General features: G+C 52.2%; 1 protein-coding gene across 18 annotated transcripts in view; it reads left to right on the top strand.

The window, feature by feature from the left end:
* BCORL1 (BCL6 corepressor like 1) overlaps nucleotides 1-16,916 on the top strand; it is a 61,289-nt gene that overhangs the window by 22,776 nt on the left and 21,597 nt on the right. For 8 of the 18 annotated variants that reach the window (XM_082717731.1, XM_082717744.1, XM_082717733.1 and 5 more), the window contains 4 exons: nucleotides 955-1,045; nucleotides 1,330-4,605; nucleotides 9,592-9,757; nucleotides 10,863-10,943. In XM_082717731.1, coding sequence (XP_082573857.1) covers nucleotides 955-1,045; nucleotides 1,330-4,605; nucleotides 9,592-9,757; nucleotides 10,863-10,943 — 3,614 coding nt within the window. Of the gene's footprint in view, nucleotides 1-954; nucleotides 1,046-1,329; nucleotides 4,606-9,591; nucleotides 9,758-10,862; nucleotides 10,944-12,893; nucleotides 13,284-16,916 lie in introns of all 18 variants that reach the window. The other 10 variants (XM_082717728.1, XM_082717742.1, XM_082717740.1 and 7 more) reach the window with 3 other exon arrangements.

Here is a 16,916-nt window from a genome sequence, read left to right as displayed (position 1 = left end):
GGTTCTTATGGAAAACCTGCAGAAGACTTTTTTGGGTAGGTTGGGGTTCAGTTAGGCTTTCCTCCTTCGCAACCTAGCTCTCTGGCCTCGAGTCCTTCCCTTTGCAATATACCAACTTGAATTTGGGGTCTGTGGCCTTGAAGGCCTCCCTTTGGGGTGGGAGTGAACTTGGGGTGCTAAGAGAACAAGGGGAGAGAGGGGAGCTGCCAGGGCATGGGCTGGAACTCAGTGGCACTTTCTGAGACTGACCCACTGCCTACTGCGCTAAGGAGGCACCTTCAGTGGTACTTTAGAATAGGGCAAGAGGTTCCCTGGAGGGAGAGAAGTTGTGCCCTTGAAATGCCCCTCGGCACCCAGTGACCCAGTGGCCTCAAATCAGTATCATTCTATGCGCTAATAAATCTGTATCTGCTCTAGGCAAGCAACCTCATCAGGTGAATAGGTGATGATTCAGACTTAGAACATGACACACAATGGAGGTGGCTATTTGTTTCAGAAAATGATTACCCTTACGATACCTGCAGCCCACTTCCATTATAGACTTAAAATAAGATTGCACTTGAGAGAAAACTGGTTTGCATGCCTTTTGAGATCTGCCTTTTGGCAATGCCCAGTACCTCCTGGATGGTCACATTGACAGGTAAGCTTGGGACAAAAGCAAAGGTGTTAGGCCATCCTCCACGCTCCTGGTGAGAGCCCCAGAGAACAGAATACACAGCCCAAGGAGGGGATTCCAGTCAGATTGGGCTCCTTTGCAGGAACGTGCAAAGCTGGGTATGGAGGCTCCGGCTCATGACCTGTCCCCCTCCCAGCCCAATTCCTTGTGATTTCCTCCAAGCCACCAAGGGAAGTGGTTTTATGGGAACCAGACGGGCAGGAGGTGTTCTGCCGAAGGTGGTGGTGGCCCAAAGACTAGGCCTCATGGCCCTTCTCTGGTTGTGTCTCCCATGCTAGAAGAGCACCCCTTTCTGATGAGGAGTCCACGACAGGTGACTGCCAGCGCTTTGGATCTCAGGAGTTTTGTGTCAGCAGCAGTTTTTCCAAGGTAAGGGGCCGTGTGGAGCCACATGTCACCCACCAAAGGGTGGTGCTGAACTGCCCGGGCGATGTGCCCAGTCTGCCATCCCAAGAAGGGGGGCAGGAAGGAACAGGGTATTTCCCAGGAGTTGCCGTATGTGAGACCGAAATCGGCCAGCTGCTCTTTGCTTCTGCTGAGACCTGGTTGGTCGAGTTGCAAAGAGGACCCGCTGCCACCTCCCCCCGGCCTCGGGACACTTGCACCGACCACAGAGAGCTAGCTAAGACGGGCACGCTGCTCTGTCGTTGCAGGTGGAGCTCACGGCAGTTGGAAGTGGCAGCAATGCCCGGGGGGCAGACCCAGATGGCAGTACAGCAGAAAAACTTGGGCACAAGTCAGAAGACAAGCCTGACGACCCCCAGCCCCAAATGGACTATGCTGGGAATGTGGCGGAGGCTGAGGGCCTGTTGGTGCCGCTGAGCGGCTCGGGGGACGGGCTCAAGCTTCCTGCTCCTGACGGCGCCACTGAGGCTGGCGACAGCAGGGCCGACTGCTCCTGGGCCCCCCTCAGCACCCAAATGAGCAAGCAGGTGGACTGCTCAGCAGCTGGGGTGAAGGCTTTGGACTCTCGGCATGGTGTGGGGGAGAAGAATACTTTCATTTTGGCAACTCTGGGAACTGGAGTCCCCGTGGAGGGAACCCTGCCTCTGGTTACCACTAACTTCAGTCCACTGCCAGCCCCCATCTGCCCCCCTGCTCCCAGTTCGGCCTCCGTCCCCCCGTCTGTTCCGGATCCGTTCCAGGTTCCCCTCTCTGTCCCCACCCCAGTGCCGCACTCCGGGCTAGTTCCCGTCCAGGTTGCCACTTCGGTTCCAGCCCCTTCCCCTCCTTTAGCACCTGTCCCAGCTCTGGCTCCGGCACCGCCGTCAGTGCCCACACTCATCTCTGATTCAAACCCCCTTTCAGTTTCAGCCTCGGTCTTGGTGCCTGTGCCAGCGTCGGCTCCCCCTTCGGGTCCTGTTCCTCTGTCGGCTCCGGCCCCCACCCCCCTGTCAGTCCCAGTTTCGGCTCCTCCCTTGGCTCTGATCCAGGCTCCCGTGCCCCCTTCAGCTCCAACCCTGGTCCTCGCGCCTGTCCCCACACCAGTTCTGGCTCCCATGCCAGCGTCCACGCCTCCAGCGGCTCCCGCCCCTCCGTCAGTGCCGATGCCCACCCCGACTCCGTCTTCTGGCCCACCCTCTACCCCTGCCCTCATCCCTGCCTTTGCTCCTGCGCCGGTGCCTGCACCCACCCCGGCCCCGATCTTTACTCCAGCCCCCACGCCCATGCCGGCTGCCACTCCGGCTGCCATTCCCACCTCTGCACCCATCCCGGCCTCCTTTAGTTTGAGTCGAGTATGTTTTCCTGCAGCTCAGGCACCAGCTATGCAAAAAGTCCCATTGTCCTTTCAGCCAGGGACAGTACTGACCCCAAGCCAGCCGCTGGTATATATCCCGCCTCCGAGCTGTGGGCAGCCACTCAGTGTAGCCACACTGCCAACGACCTTGGGGGTCTCCTCAACTCTTACCCTGCCTGTCCTGCCTTCCTACCTTCAGGACAGGTGTCTCCCTGGTGTGCTGGCCTCCCCAGAGCTCCGGTCTTACCCATATGCGTTTTCTGTGGCCCGGCCTCTGACTTCAGATTCCAAGCTGGTCTCTCTGGAGGTGAACAGGCTTCCCTGTGCGTCCCCATCCGGCAGCACCAGCACCCAGCCTGCGCCCGATGGGGTCCCCGGGCCTTTGGCAGATACTTCCCTCTCTACTGCTTCTGCCAAGGTGCTTCCAAACCCACAGCCTTTGCTGCCAGCCCCCAGCGTGAGCTCGGCCCCACCACACCCCGCCAAGATGCCAGGTGGTGGCGAGCAGCAAACAGAAGGGACTTCCATCACCTTCTCTCCCCTCAAGTCACCGCCACAGCTGGAGCGAGAGATGGCCTCTCCACCTGAGTGTAGCGAGATGCCCCTGGACCTCTCCTCTAAGTCCAACCGCCAGAAGCTCCCGTTGCCGAACCAACGCAAGACGCCCCCCATGCCCGTGTTGACCCCCGTGCACACCAGCAGCAAGGCCCTCCTCTCCACGGTCTTGTCTAGGTCTCAGCGCACCACCCAGGCTGCTGGGAGCAATGTCACCTCATGCCTGGGCTCTACTTCCTCGCCCTTCGTCATCTTCCCTGAGATCGTGAGGAATGGGGACCCGAGCACCTGGGTGAAGAACTCAACTGCGCTGATCAGCACCATTCCCGGCACCTACGTGGGAGTGGCCAACCCAGTGCCTGCATCCCTGCTGCTGAACAAAGACCCTAACCTGGGCCTCACCCGAGACCCCCGCCACCTCCCCAAGCAGGAGCCCATCTCCATCATCGATCAAGGAGAGCCTAAGAGCACCAGTGCCCCCTGTGGCAAGAAGGGCAGCCAGGCTGGGACTGAGGGACAGCCAAGCACAGTCAAACGTTACACCCCAGCCCGCATCGCCCCTGGGCTCCCGGGGTGCCAAACCAAGGAGCTCTCTCTGTGGAAGCCCACGGGGCCAGCAAATATTTACCCACGGTGTTCAGTCAATGGGAAACCCACCAGCACCCAGGTCCTGCCTGTTGGCTGGTCACCATACCACCAAGCGTCTCTGCTTTCCATTGGCATTTCCAGTGCCGGGCAGCTGACCCCCAGTCAGGGGGTGCCCATCAGGCCCACCAGCGTCGTTTCCGAGTTTTCTGGTGTGCCGTCTCTTGGCCCCAGTGAAGCTGTGCATGGACTTCCAGAGGGGCAGCCACGGCCTGGGGGCCCCTTTGCTCCAGAGCAGGACACTGGCACGAAGAACAAAACTTGTCGGATTGCTGCCAAGCCTTACGAAGAACAAGTCAACCCTGTCCTCCTGACTCTCAGCCCTCAGACAGGGACCTTGGCACTGTCTGTCCAGCCTAGCGGTGGGGACATAAAAGTGAATCAGGGGCCTGAGGAATCAGAGAGCCACCTCTGCCCCGACAGCACTCCTAAGATAGAAGGTCCCCAGGGGGCTTGTGGCCTGAAGCTGGCAGGAGACACAAAGCCTAAAAACCAAGTACTGGCCACCTACATGTCTCATGAGCTGGTCCTGGCCCCCCCCCAGAACCTGCACAAGATGCCCGAGCTGCCTTTGCTACCTCATGACAACCGCCCCAAGGAACTCATCTTGGATGTGGTCCCAAGCAGCAAGAGGGGCTCCAGCACAGAGCTGTCACAGCTTGGAAGCCAGGTGGACCTGGGGCGGGTGAAAATGGAGAAAGTGGATGGTGATGTGGTCTTCAATTTAGCCACCTGCTTCCGGGCTGATGGCCTCCCAGCAGCTCCCCAGAGGGGCCAAGCTGAAGTTCGGAATAAGGCCGGGCAGGCTCGAGTGAAACAGGAAAGCATAGGTGTCTTTGCTTGCAAGAACAAGTGGCAGCCAGACTCAGTGGTGACCGATGGGGTGACCGAATCTCTGCCGCCCAAGAAAATGAAGTACAGCAAAGAGAAGGACGGTGAGGAGCAGCAGCCACAAGCCAAGGTCATAGCCCGGAGTTCCCATGGACCCAAGGTGAGTGTGGGGCTGAGGTCGAGGGCAGGGCCCGGACACCAGAGGTTTGCCTTCTCCTGCAGATGTCAACCTCCCACTGCGGTGTCGTGGAGTAGCTCTGGGAACTCAACTGATTGGAAGGCTTGTGGAACGTGCTTACTGACCTGCTGTCCTCTTTGAGTCACACTGTCCATATATGGTGTTCTGTCACGAGGAGGGGCTGGCTCGTATTTTGTAGGATGAGGGAAGTGATTTGGTCCCTGAGGCCAGGGAGCCCCTTGTCCCAGATGGGGTTGGAAAGCGGAAGAGGTGATTGGCAAGGAAAATCAGTTAATAACAGGCCCTTCCCCGCATAACCATTCTTCCTTTTCCTTTTCCGAGATGACAGCTAGCCTTGAGAACTAGGGATTCTCAAGGGGAGGGGAGGGGCCTTTGATAGGGTCGTTTTCTGCACCACTGGGGAGCCTGCTCAGGATATGCTTGCAGTTTTGTGGGGCCGAAGCCAATTTGGCTTCTGGGCTCATCTGCCAGTTTCCTATCCACCCAGTGCTTGGGGTGACAGCTTCGTGCTTAGGCCCATTGGGAATTTGGTGTGCAAGACAGGTGGGCATCTGGGTCTGGGTTCTTAACGGTGGCAGGGATCTAGGCCCAAAGGTGAGCCAAGAGGATTCCACTTGAATCCCGTGGTGTTCCAGAGGGGATCCAGAAGCCACTGGTGATCCAAGGAGATGCTTGAAGCAGTTGAACATAGGACTTCTCAAAAAATGTGGAGCAATTTGGGGGCACCTGGCTGGCTCAGTCAGAAGAGCACGTGACTCTTCTTCTCGGGGTCATGAGTTTGAGCCCTGCGTTGGATGTAGAGGTTATTTAAGTAAATAAAAAACTTTTTAAAAAATGTGGAGCAATTTGAAGCCTTAAGTTAAGAAGCCTTCAAATTGAATGTTTTTGTTTTTGTGTTTTGTTTTTTTGTTAGAGGGTTGTATTTATTTAGGAGAGCCTGGGTGGCTCAGTTGGTCAGGAGTCTGTCTGCCTTCTGTTCAGCTCATGATTGAACGCTGTGTTGGGTTCCCTGCTTGGTGGGGTGCCTGCTTCTCCCTCTCCCCTCCCCCATCTCGTGCTTATGCTCGCTCGCTCTCTCTCTCTCAAATAAAATCTTTAAAAAAATTAGAAAATGATAGCGTTTATTTATCTGAGGGGGAGTGGGGGAAAGCAAAGAGAGAGAAACAGACTCCCCGGTGAGCAGAGAGCCCAATGTGGGGCTCGATCCCAGGACTCCGAGATCATGACCTGAGCTGAAGGCGGACGCTTAACCCACTGAGCTACACAGCCACCCCACTTTTTTTCTGGCTGTTGGTTGCAATATTTTATTTTAATTTTATATATTTTATGAAGTTTTATTGGAATGCAGCCATGCTCTTCTTTTTTTTTTTTTTTTACATTTTTCAGTTTCAAATTAAATGTTGATATACACTAATGAACAGATTTCTAGCCAGAATACCATGAATTTGGGTTTGTGGTGGAAGCTCTTAGTCTTTTTTGGACTATAGAATGTTTTGGGAAACTGTAAGACCCTGTCCACAGAAACATGACCTCAGAATTTTGCCAGTAATTTCAAGGAGTTCATGGGCCCACCCCCTCCACAAAGCCCGCCCATGGGTTCCAAATTAAGTACCCCAGGGATAGAGTTTGGGTGAGTTTTCTCAATGATCTCACAGCCATCTCTGTATGGCAGAGACATGCCAAATAGGAACACAGGTCATAACATAGTAGAGCATATGTGTAGCATTTGCTCAAGTAACTGTGATTTGTCCTTAGTGGTAATAAGAAAAATCATTTATGTCATTATATGTGCTGTATGTTATACACACACATACACACACGTGGCATATATATTATATGCCAAGTGCTTTCTACACACGTCATCTAACTCAATCCTTCCAATAACCCTGTGAGGTGAATACTATACCCAACTTACAGATAAGAAAATGAAGGAAACAAACTAAATGGGCAAGTTACCCAACATTACACAGCTACTAAACGGCAGAGCTGGAACTCAGATTCTGGTCATCGGCTCCGAAGTTCATGACCATCGTCCGCTATGACACCCTGTCTTCTACTCTCCTTATGTATGACTGTTTCACGGACCATTTGGCAAGCGTTTGCTGAGTGGTTACTACATGCTCTTCCCTCTGGGGCAGTGAGCTGCATCTTCAGGAGGGCAGTACAGCGCTGTGGTGAGGAAGGTGCTTTCCAGAGCCAGGCACAGTGCCCAAGTTTAAATCTTGGTCCTACTTTTCCTAACTGTGCTATCGGTCAAGCGACTTAATCTCACAGGCCCTCAGTTTCCTCATCTGCACAATGAGACCGTAATAATACTTTCATAGGGCTGTGTAAAGATTAAATGAGATGATGCCGTGAAGTGTCCAAAATAGGCAAACTGATAGAGACAGAAAGTAGAATCGTGGTTGTATAAGGCTGGAGGAGGTGGGGAGATGGGTATGGGGTTTCCATTTGGGGCAGTGAAAATGTTCTGGAACTCGATGGTGGTTATATGACTCTGCAACTGTACTAAAAACCATGGAATTGTAAACTTAATCAAATGAACTGTATGGTATATCTCAAAAAATTACATGTCAATAAAGCTGATATTAAAACAAGTAAATGAGGTGATATATATGAAATACATATGAATGCTTAGAACAGTGCCTGGCAGGGAGTAAGTGCTCAGTGAATGCTCGTGGCTGCGGGTTGTTATTGTTAGTGTTGCTAACAAAATAGACATGCTCCCTGCTCTCGTGGAGCTTATGTCTTGCAGGCGACCTGGTGACAGGCAGGCACTGCCCTTTACTATATTAGAAGAACAGTTCACTGGGCCCACTGACAGATGCCGAGGGCAGAGAATAAAGTTACAAGATCAGGGGCCTTCACAGCTTCCTGTAGTGATTTAGCAAATGTCCATTTTGTGGGGGAGAGTAAATAACTTAGATCTTTCTCTTCTTATCTTCCATTTTTCCGGAGAAAGAAACTGTTGATAAGCAAAGTCAGATCAGGGCTTAATTCAAAACAGCGCCTTGCAGGGTATGGCCAAGAATCAGAATAGTCTCCTGTCCCTTACACCAACTGCCCCAAGGGCTCATGGAATCCTGAAGGGCTGGCTGAATCCTCAGCAAAGAAAGAGTTCTGCTTCATTTGGTGCTGGGTGTATTTTATTGTCTTCTCATCCTTTGGGAAATTCTTTGGACAAAGCTTTAAAAACTCTGTTAACCGGAATGTTCATCTTACACAGTCTCCCCATCCACCCAACTTTTTGAGTAAGTTGGAGCATGTGTATACATTTTTACTCTCGGGGCTGCCCTTGCAGAACATACGGACAGAAATCCCTTCTAGATGTTCTGTTTTACTTGTTTTTGTCTGTCTTAGGAAATAAAAGTTAATGATCTGCACTTGAAAGAGACGGCTAAAAGTGATATTCAGAAATAAATAGGACATGTTCAGACTTATGTGCATTTAACTTTATTCCCCCTGACTTCGAGTAGTCTTTTTCTGGCCATTCCTGAAGGTGAGATTTTAAGCAACAGTTCCCATCTTTCTCTTTCCTCCTAGTACTTTCTTTTTCCTAACACTTTGATTTGTAGGAACCAGCAGCAAGCAAAGGAGGCAACTGAACTTGAATTTTTAGCTCAGCCCTCTGCTGAGTAAGAAGAAGGAGGAGTTCACAGTGTAGTAGGAGTCCTGGGAATTTGGTGGGGAATGGTCACTCCCTATACCTGGGGAATCGAGATTCCCCCTCCCCCCAACATCATCAGCCATCCCCTTAGCTGGAGGTAGGCAGTGATAACCTTCTAGAAGGTGCATGTGGGTCTGCTTAGGGGGAAAACAACTCTTCCTTTCTTCCTAGGGCCTGCTTTCATTGTTAAAACATTTTGCTTATTCTGCACTCCCTGGATGCTAGAATACTGGAAATCCCTACCTTGCCCTATTTCTTGTTTGGCCGCATGGAGAGACCTCAAAGCTTGCGAGCATATGCGGCTGTGAGGCTGGCTGAGAGTGTCCTTGCGCTGTGTAAGCATGGCCATTGTGCCTATCCGAGTGAGCAGGGCTGAGCGAAAACAGAGGAGGACTTGAATGGGGAAGGAGGGGAGTGAGAGCTGCTGCAGAGAGAGGCCCAGGTGGGGAGCCAGGAGCCCCGGGTCTCGGGCCCAGCTCTGCCACTTTCTCACTGCAGGTACAAATGAGCTCATTTGCAGATTTGCCTGGTAAGTGGCAGCCATCCCCGAGTGCAAGGACGCCTGAGGCCGTGTGTTGCTCTGGACAAAGCATTTAACCTCTAGTCTTGGAGCCTCAGTTTCCTTGTCCTTTCAGTGGGGATGATACCAGCTTCTGCTTTCGGGGTTGTCAAAAAGATCAAATCAAATAATGGAGAAGAGAATGTTTTGAGACTTTGGAAGTACTGAAGAGTATCAAGTGGCTTATTACTAATGCCTCGGCCTTTTCCTTGTCTTCCCTAAGTACGGGGTGATGTGAGTTGCTCCCATGTCATGCCTTTCTTCTCCCCTTCATTGAATCTATTACACACGGAGATAGACCGTTTTTCTTGAGTTGGCCCGGGCTAAGCATTGTTTTCAGTTCTTGGTGTCCATACCATTCACAGTGAAGGTAGTTGGCCAGTGTGGTCACACGACTTGCCGAAGAGGCATTTCTGTTTTCTACCCGTCTCTATTGCTGTTTGGATGCAGAGAACACGGGCCTGAATTTACACCCTTGAAAATGACCTGGGGTATTGATGTAGCTTGTGAATGCAGCCTCCGTAGACCTGTAAAAATGATGGCATGTGGTTGTCTGTGGGGATTAGCTAGGGCACAGGGTTCAGGCTCAGAATGCCCCTGCCCCGGGACCCCACAGCAGCTCCTGTCCATGTGTCAGAACAGGGCACCGGACTTACCATTGGCAAAGCCTTCTTAAAAAGTGAAATTGGTCTCAGACTTGACTCTCTCTACCTCTCCACAGTGCCGGAAGCCGCCTAGTGACCCCCAGGAACCCACCAAGAAAAGCCCCAGGGGGGCTTCAGATTCAGGAAAAGAGCACAATGGAGTCAGGGTAAAGCACAAGCACCGGAAGCCAACAAAGCCGGATTCCCAGTCTCCAGGAAAGCGAGCTGATGGCCACGAGGAAGGTAGGCTCCACAGGTCCACGCCCTCTGGGCTGAGCTGCAGAGGGATCCCCGAGGCAGGTCAGTGGCGGGGTGGGGAGTGGCTCTGCACTGCCCAGAGAGCGAGACTTATTCGTTATGGAAGGAAGATAAAATCGACACCTGTAAAATCAAAGGCAAGGGAGAAGGGGCTTATTCTGTTCACCCTGATTACTAGAATAGGATACACAGAAGGCCAAAGAAAAGACGGTTTTCAGACAAACAAAAGTCAGTCCTCCAACAGAGTAGCCGACCCATTACCGTGCAGTGGGTCTAAGTTCAGAGACGAAACGGGGTTCATGAGGACTGAGACCAGAACAGGATGGGGTTCATGAAACCTGTTTTTCTACCTTTGGTATATTTGAAAACTCCTATTATAAATAAGTTAAGAAATTAATACCCAGATACCTAGCCAGAAGCATTTAGGGAAATCCTGAACCCTTATTATCGAGGGACACGCAGTATGTCTGCAGTAGGAAGGTGTGTACTTGACCTGTGACCTGTGTGCTCTGCCCCTGATAGTTCCCTGGTGCCCTCATCATGGGGAGACGCCCATGCGTTCCTTTGCACAGTAGCCTGTTCTCATGGCCTTGCCTGTCTGACATGACCTGCCTTCTTCTAGTCTGTTCTTACATGGCATTTTCCCTTTGTCCCTTTGTCCACTACTCCCTGCTCCCATCTTCCTGCCTCGCCCAGTCCTCTACCATCCATTCAGGTTGCCCTTGTCTGGGACCTGCTCCAGCCTAGTTCTAGCTTTGTGGAAGTGTGGCAGCCTCCTGGTCCTACAGGCAGCCAGGCCTTCAACTTGCTGGCGTGCTGCCAAATCAGTTCTGTACCCAGCCCTTTATTTGGTGTCACCGAAAGTGACCCAGCTCCCAGTTTTCAAAAACTACTGGGAGCTGCTCCTTCTCCAAGAGAGGCACGCAGGTGAGAGCATGAGGAGAGGCAAGGAGACCCTGGGAAGGATGCAAACCCTCCCTTGATTTTTGCACCCAGGCCTCTTGGGTGGGTGGGAGGGGGCGGCTTCCAGTCCCTGGACTCCTGATTGTGATATTTCTACCTTCTGCCCTGAAACCACACATCACTCCAGGTTCCTTGGAGAAGAAAGCAAAGAGCAGTTTCCGTGACTTCATCCCCGTGGTTCTGAGCACGCGAACGCGCAGTCAGTCTGGTGAGTGAGTCTGAAGCCGTGGCCCACCTTGGCCCTTCTCTGCAGAGAGAGGTAGAAATCGGGTTGAGCGATTTTGCCTCTGGCCCAGGTGGAGAGCTGAGAATTTGACTCGCTGTGCTAAGATGCCCAGCTCCTTGCAGAGATCAGAGAGCCCAGGGGAGGGGGAACACGGCCCACAATGTTAGGAGTGCTTGCTTCGACTTCCCACACGGGGCTTTTCCGAGCAGGGATTTGATGTCTCTTGTGGGCGGCCAATGGTGGGAAGAGGCAAGGCCTATGCCACCCAGGAAACCCAGCCTACTCCAAGCTTTGGCTTCTCATGATGAGTGGAGCCAGTGTCAGGCATGGACATACAACCTTTGGACTTACTGCCCTGGGTGACAGGCGTGAACAAAGTCGGAAATGGTCACTGGCTTGTCAGAGCCAGTAGAATCACATTTGGTCTCCTGAATTTGTATTCAGTATGTGAAAAAAAAAGCTCTTTCTAGTCCCTGCTAGTGTGCGCTAGCCTCCACGTTGGTATGTAGCGCTAGAAGTGGTTGCCCTGGTTCACCCGTATTTCCATGCAAAGTGGATGGAATGGGGAAGCAGGGCGCAGTGGAAACTCTGCTAGCTGACATTCTATTAACTGGCACCTCAGCACATGGAGAGCGCCGTGGTAATTGGGGCTCGTAATGACGGCCTGGAGGCCTTGCAAAATCCTGAAGTGTCTTCTGAATCATCAAAGAGTGATTACATTACACCCAGTCTCGTTTTACTGTTAAACACATTGTACTGTATTTGATTCTTTGGAAATTGGTGATCCCTGTGTGATCTCTATGGTGATTCCGTATTAACCAGAATATTAGATTAACCAGAACACTTTGTTCCTTGCCTGGTCTATATATGGACATTTTGCTAAATATTTGCTCTCTTTAAACGGTCTGACTCACTTGAAACTTTGGTTAAGGACTGTTCATGTGCCTCGAAACCATTTCTTTCTTCTGCTGACCTCGCTTGTGTTTGGGAACTGTCAAGTTAATAGCCGAGTCCTTGGGAGAAAGGTGGTTGGGTGTCAGAGCTGCTTCGGAGGAAGACTGTCAGATCTGCCGTTGCGCTAAACCGGGCCGGTTAAGGGTTGTACTTTTGTGGTTAGCACAGTTGAAGGAAGGAGCGGGGATGAAAATGGCCTCTTGGCAAGATGGTGGAGGAGACCAGGAAAGGTACCATCGTGCTGGGGTGCTGCGGAGAGGGGAGGGAAGCGCCTGCCCAGCTGGGAGGAGTGGCTGTGGTGGGGAGGAGGGGGGCATTCCGGGACAGAGCTCCACCCCTGGACTCTCGGCCACTTACTAGGAGGTGGGGGTCTGTGTATGAGCATTTGGGGGGGAGGGACTAACCCAGGCTGTGTCACAGGAGAGGGACTCCTTGCTTCACTTTTCCTGCGACTCTTCTGTGATGATTCTGCTTGCCCAGGGAGTCTCTGTCAGTGAGCAGGGGCCAGGATACGCTGCTGATCTGCCCTCCCTCCCCTGCCACTGAACCCTGATTTCCCAAAGGGCAGGGACCCGTGGCCCCCTCCTGCTTCTCACATAATGCTCCGCACCTTGTATGCACTAAGTAAGAGTTTGTGCAATGACTTAAAGTCACAGCAACATGGATGAGGAAGGGCGTGTGGCTTGGATACTCGATATTTGTGTGGCATATTGGACTCTGTAAAGTGCTTCTGGGCGGATTATCTCATTTGAGCCTCAAAACAGTCCTGTGAGGCCAGTAAGGCAGAGAACAGTGTCCCTGTTCTATAGAGGAGGAAACAGAAGTGAAGGAACCTTCCCAGAGCACACAGCTAATAACTGGCAGAGCCTGAACTTGAACCCAGACCTTCAAGCTTCTAATCCGGGGCACTTGCTTCGCCATCATACTCTTTGTCCTTTGAAGAGGTCCCTGACCGTCCTCTGTACATCCCGTCCACAGGAGGCATCTGTAGCCCCTTTGCTGGTGTGGCAGACAGTGACATGGGAAGCCAGGAGGTCTTCCCCACAGAGGAGGAAGAAGATGTGACCCCCACCCCAGCTAAGCGTCGAAAGGTGAGAAAAACCCAACGGGACACCCAGTATCGCAGCCACCATGCCCAGGACAAGACTCTGCTGAGCCAGGGCCGCCGGCACCTGTGGCGAGCCCGAGAAATGCCCTGGAGGACAGAGGCTGCCCGGCAAATGTGGGACACCAATGAGGAGGAGGAGGAAGACGAGGAGGAGAGCCTGGTGAAGAGGAAGAAGCGGAGACGACAGAAGAGCCGCAAGTATCAGACTGGGGAGTACCTGACAGAGCAAGAAGAAGAGCAGCGGCGGAAAGGGAGAGCAGGTAAGGCTGGCTGGGGGCTGCTGCCCCAGCGAGCTGCTGGCCCTCAGCCCCAGGCCACAGTGACTTTGGCTTCTGGGGACCCTCGGGCATCTCGGGTGTTCCCACCTCCGCCTTCTCCTCGCCAGCCGAAGGCCTCTGCACCCGTAGAAACCTGGTGCTGGGAGCTCCAGCTGCCAGAGGTGGTCGCTCAACTCCAGGCCCCCGTTTTTGGCTTGGGGTTCAGATTGAATGAGTTTGGACTGACCTGCAGGGGAGCGGAGGACATGAAGGCCCGAGCCCTCCGGTTTCATGTAAGAGTCTGAACCCCTGGGCAAGGCCACAGTGGCTTCCTTGGCATGGGACAACTCGATACCAGGGAGTTCTCTGGTTGGCTTGAGGGAGCTGGGTCTTAGGAGGCTGGGTTCTCTCTCCTAGAATCCTGGGTTCAAGAAGAAAGAGGCATTGGCTGCCTTTCCTGGGATGCCACCAGCCCCTACACTAAAAAGAAGTACAAAGTTCCTTCAACTTAACAGAAGAACTTCAAGTAGAAGCGGGCACAACTTTGCTTTCTCAATTAAAGCTACAGAGGTTATTAAGAGGCAGAATGAAGCTTTGAGGTGACCCGAGGTGGCGTCAGTTTTGTTCGACCCGAGTCGGAAGAGCAGGCAGACCAAGGAGAAAAACCAAGCTTTCTTTGGCTATTTGGCTCTGCCAGATGCTGTCATGTGTAATCATGGAGGCACAGACTATCACCGAGGCCTGTATCAGTATGTTCTGCTAAGTACTGGTCAGGCCCATTTCTGTTGTTGGTTTTGTGTGTGTGTGTGGGGGGCAGCATTTCTATAACATGTTTCTAGATGAACAAAAAGTATGTCTCTGGGTTCCATAAGAGCATATCTGTGTCTCACTCTTCCTTTGACCTCTGCCCCTGAAGCAACAGTTGATTGTCTCTGATAATGTATTTATCCTGACCCGGTGGGAAAGATCCACAGTCTCCCTATTGTTGAAAATGGAAGGACTGCCTTCTGAAGGGATAGTAGATTCTGGGTTTGCTCTAACGCAGAGAAGGCTAACCCTCACTTCCAGCTCGGTTTAAGCAGAGATGTAGCTGATACCATCCCCACACTGCAGAGGGTAATGGAGCTAATCGTCATCAACTGTGGGAGACTGAGGATAATTTTCCCTTTTTCCTGCCAGAGCCGTAAGGGATTGGTCAGGAACGAGGCGTCAAGTCGTTGGTCTCAGCTGCTTGTGTTAGGATGAAGAGGAGCTTTGGTGTCCCCTAGTCTTCTTTACTGAGAGCTGGTTTCCTCCGAGCTGGGACTCTTCCCTCGGAACTTACTGGTTTGGAATCAGAAGGACTTTTGAGATTACCTGGTTCCATTTTCCGTCGAAAAGCAGAGATCTCTGTAGCACTGTGGACAGGTAGCCTTTACGTAAACACCTCCCAGGGCATGGAGAACACTGCTTGGCAAGGCATCCTGTTGGATTTGGGGGCAACTTTGGTTGTTGAAATGTAGGTCATTCTCCCTCCATGCATGTGGCTAAGGGTCTTGAGTCAAGGCTCTTGGCTTTGGCTTATGGTTTGGTTGCCTTCCTCCAGATCCAGTGGTGACATCTTCATGAAGGGATTGCCTGGCAAACATCTCCCTTCTCAGGAAAGCTCTGAACCTTCCTATTACTACCTGTCTTTCAGGTTGACATGAGGAAGTCGGGCAGAGGCCAAACTAGACAGGTCACCTTATTTCTTTTTTAAAAGATTTTATTTATTTATTTGACAGACAGAGATCCCAAGTAGGCAGAGAGGCAGGCAAAGAGAGAGGAGGAGGAAGCAGGCTCCCTGCGGAGCAGAGAGCCCGATGCGGGACTCCATCCCAGGACCCTGGGATCATGACCTGAGCCAAAGGCAAAGGTTTTAACCCACTGAGCCACCCAGGTGCCCCTGGTCACCTTATTTCTGTCTGAGCCTCATGACCTTTCTGGTTTTTTTGAGGATTATATTTATTTGAAAGAGAGAGAGAGCACTAGAATGAGTCAGGATGAGGGGTGGGGTGAGCAGAGGGAGAGGGAGAAGCAGACTCCGCGCTGAGCATAGAGCCTGTCACAGGGCTCGATCCCGGGATCCCGAGATCGTGACCTGAGCCGAAGTCTGTCGGCAGACTGTCAACTGACTGAGCCACCCAGGCACCCTCACAACCTTTCCTCTTGTCCTGGGCTTCGATATGTCCCTCCTTGACCTGCAGAGGGGATAGGAAGAGGCGCTTCCACTCGCGCAGCTACTACGTCTACTCTCTTTCTTTCTGTGCTGCTATGAAGTTCTTGCTCCACTGCAGCTGTATAAACTCCGGAGCCTGCCCCGCCCTGGGTACGCCGGGTAGGGAGCTACTGCTTTTCCTCAGGCATTGAATGCCGCAACATGGCTTCCCCATGTTTCCTGACGTCCCCCCTCACAAGGCACCGTTCTGTTCCTTCCTCTTTTGACTCAGCCCAGACTTGTTGCATCAAAAGCCCTGGTTGAGAATGTTCTCGTTGGAATTGCCATTAGAAGCCATCTAATGTGGCAGTTCTTGCATGAGCGTGGGGACCCATGAGTGGGTTGGAGAGAGTTGGGGGAAAGCGCTGGTGTGACAGCTGCTGGCCTCCTAAGTGCCGCACATAACCTAGAGCCAGTTCTTCGTACTCTAGTGATGGCTCCCACATCTGGACTTGGCCTTGGTAATGTCACATGTGAGAACACATGCCACGGTGGAGGGAAGCCAACTGAGAATTCTTGGATCTTGCTCAACCCTCTTGGTTCACATATTGGAGAAACTGAGGCTGCAGTTATTCATTTCATAGACATACCGATCTTTTGCCATGTGCTCAGTCCTGTGGGGGAAATAAAGAACACATGGGCAGGGCCTTCCCTAAAGAGCTTACTGAAATAATATGGTAAGGATGCCTTTCTCTTTATAACACCTTATAAAGGGGTTTTGTGTATGCTACCTCATTTAATTCTCATACCAGTCCTCTGATGTGGAGTAGGTCTTCTCCATTTTACAGACATAGAAACTGTGGGAGATTATAACTTGCCTCCAGCTAGTTACACAGCTAGTGGCCAAGCCATGTGATGCTAATATTAGTTAAGAGATAAGGGTTAACCCAAACTATCCCCGCTGTACCTGAGGTTTAGGACTGGCCTGTGGGATGAGGCTCTTGGCAATGAAATTCCCAGTGCCACTCAGGGCTCCATCCAGAAAGAGCTGTAAGAATCACAACACACCATTTTAAAATAAAGGTTTTGTTTATTTATTTTAGACTGGGGGGGTGAGTGGGGGGAGGAGCATCAGGGGGAGAGACAAGGAAGGGGAAAGAATCTCAAGCAGACTCCATGCTGAGCGTGGAGCCTGATGAGGGATGCATCCCACCACCCCAGGATCGTGACCTGAGCTGACACCAGGAGTCAGCTGCATAACCAGCTGAGCCACCCAGGTGCCCCTTGAGTCACAGCCACGCTTTTTGAAACTCGAAAGTGCTTTGTCTAGTGAGCTCGGGCTAGAATTAGAGATGTTGCCCAGGGTATCCTGGTGACTTGATTTCCAGCCAGGGAGGGCAGCAGGATTTTGTGATTGCCCATCGGCTAAGTAGGCCCAGGGCGCCTTCTGATTTCAGGGA

This window comes from Mustela nivalis (genome assembly GCF_964662115.1).
Source record: "Mustela nivalis genome assembly, chromosome: X".
NCBI classification, from domain to species: Eukaryota; Metazoa; Chordata; class Mammalia; order Carnivora; family Mustelidae; genus Mustela; species Mustela nivalis.
The sequence above is the reverse complement of the archived record's forward strand: the minus strand, read 5'-3'. Positions and strand labels throughout refer to the sequence as shown.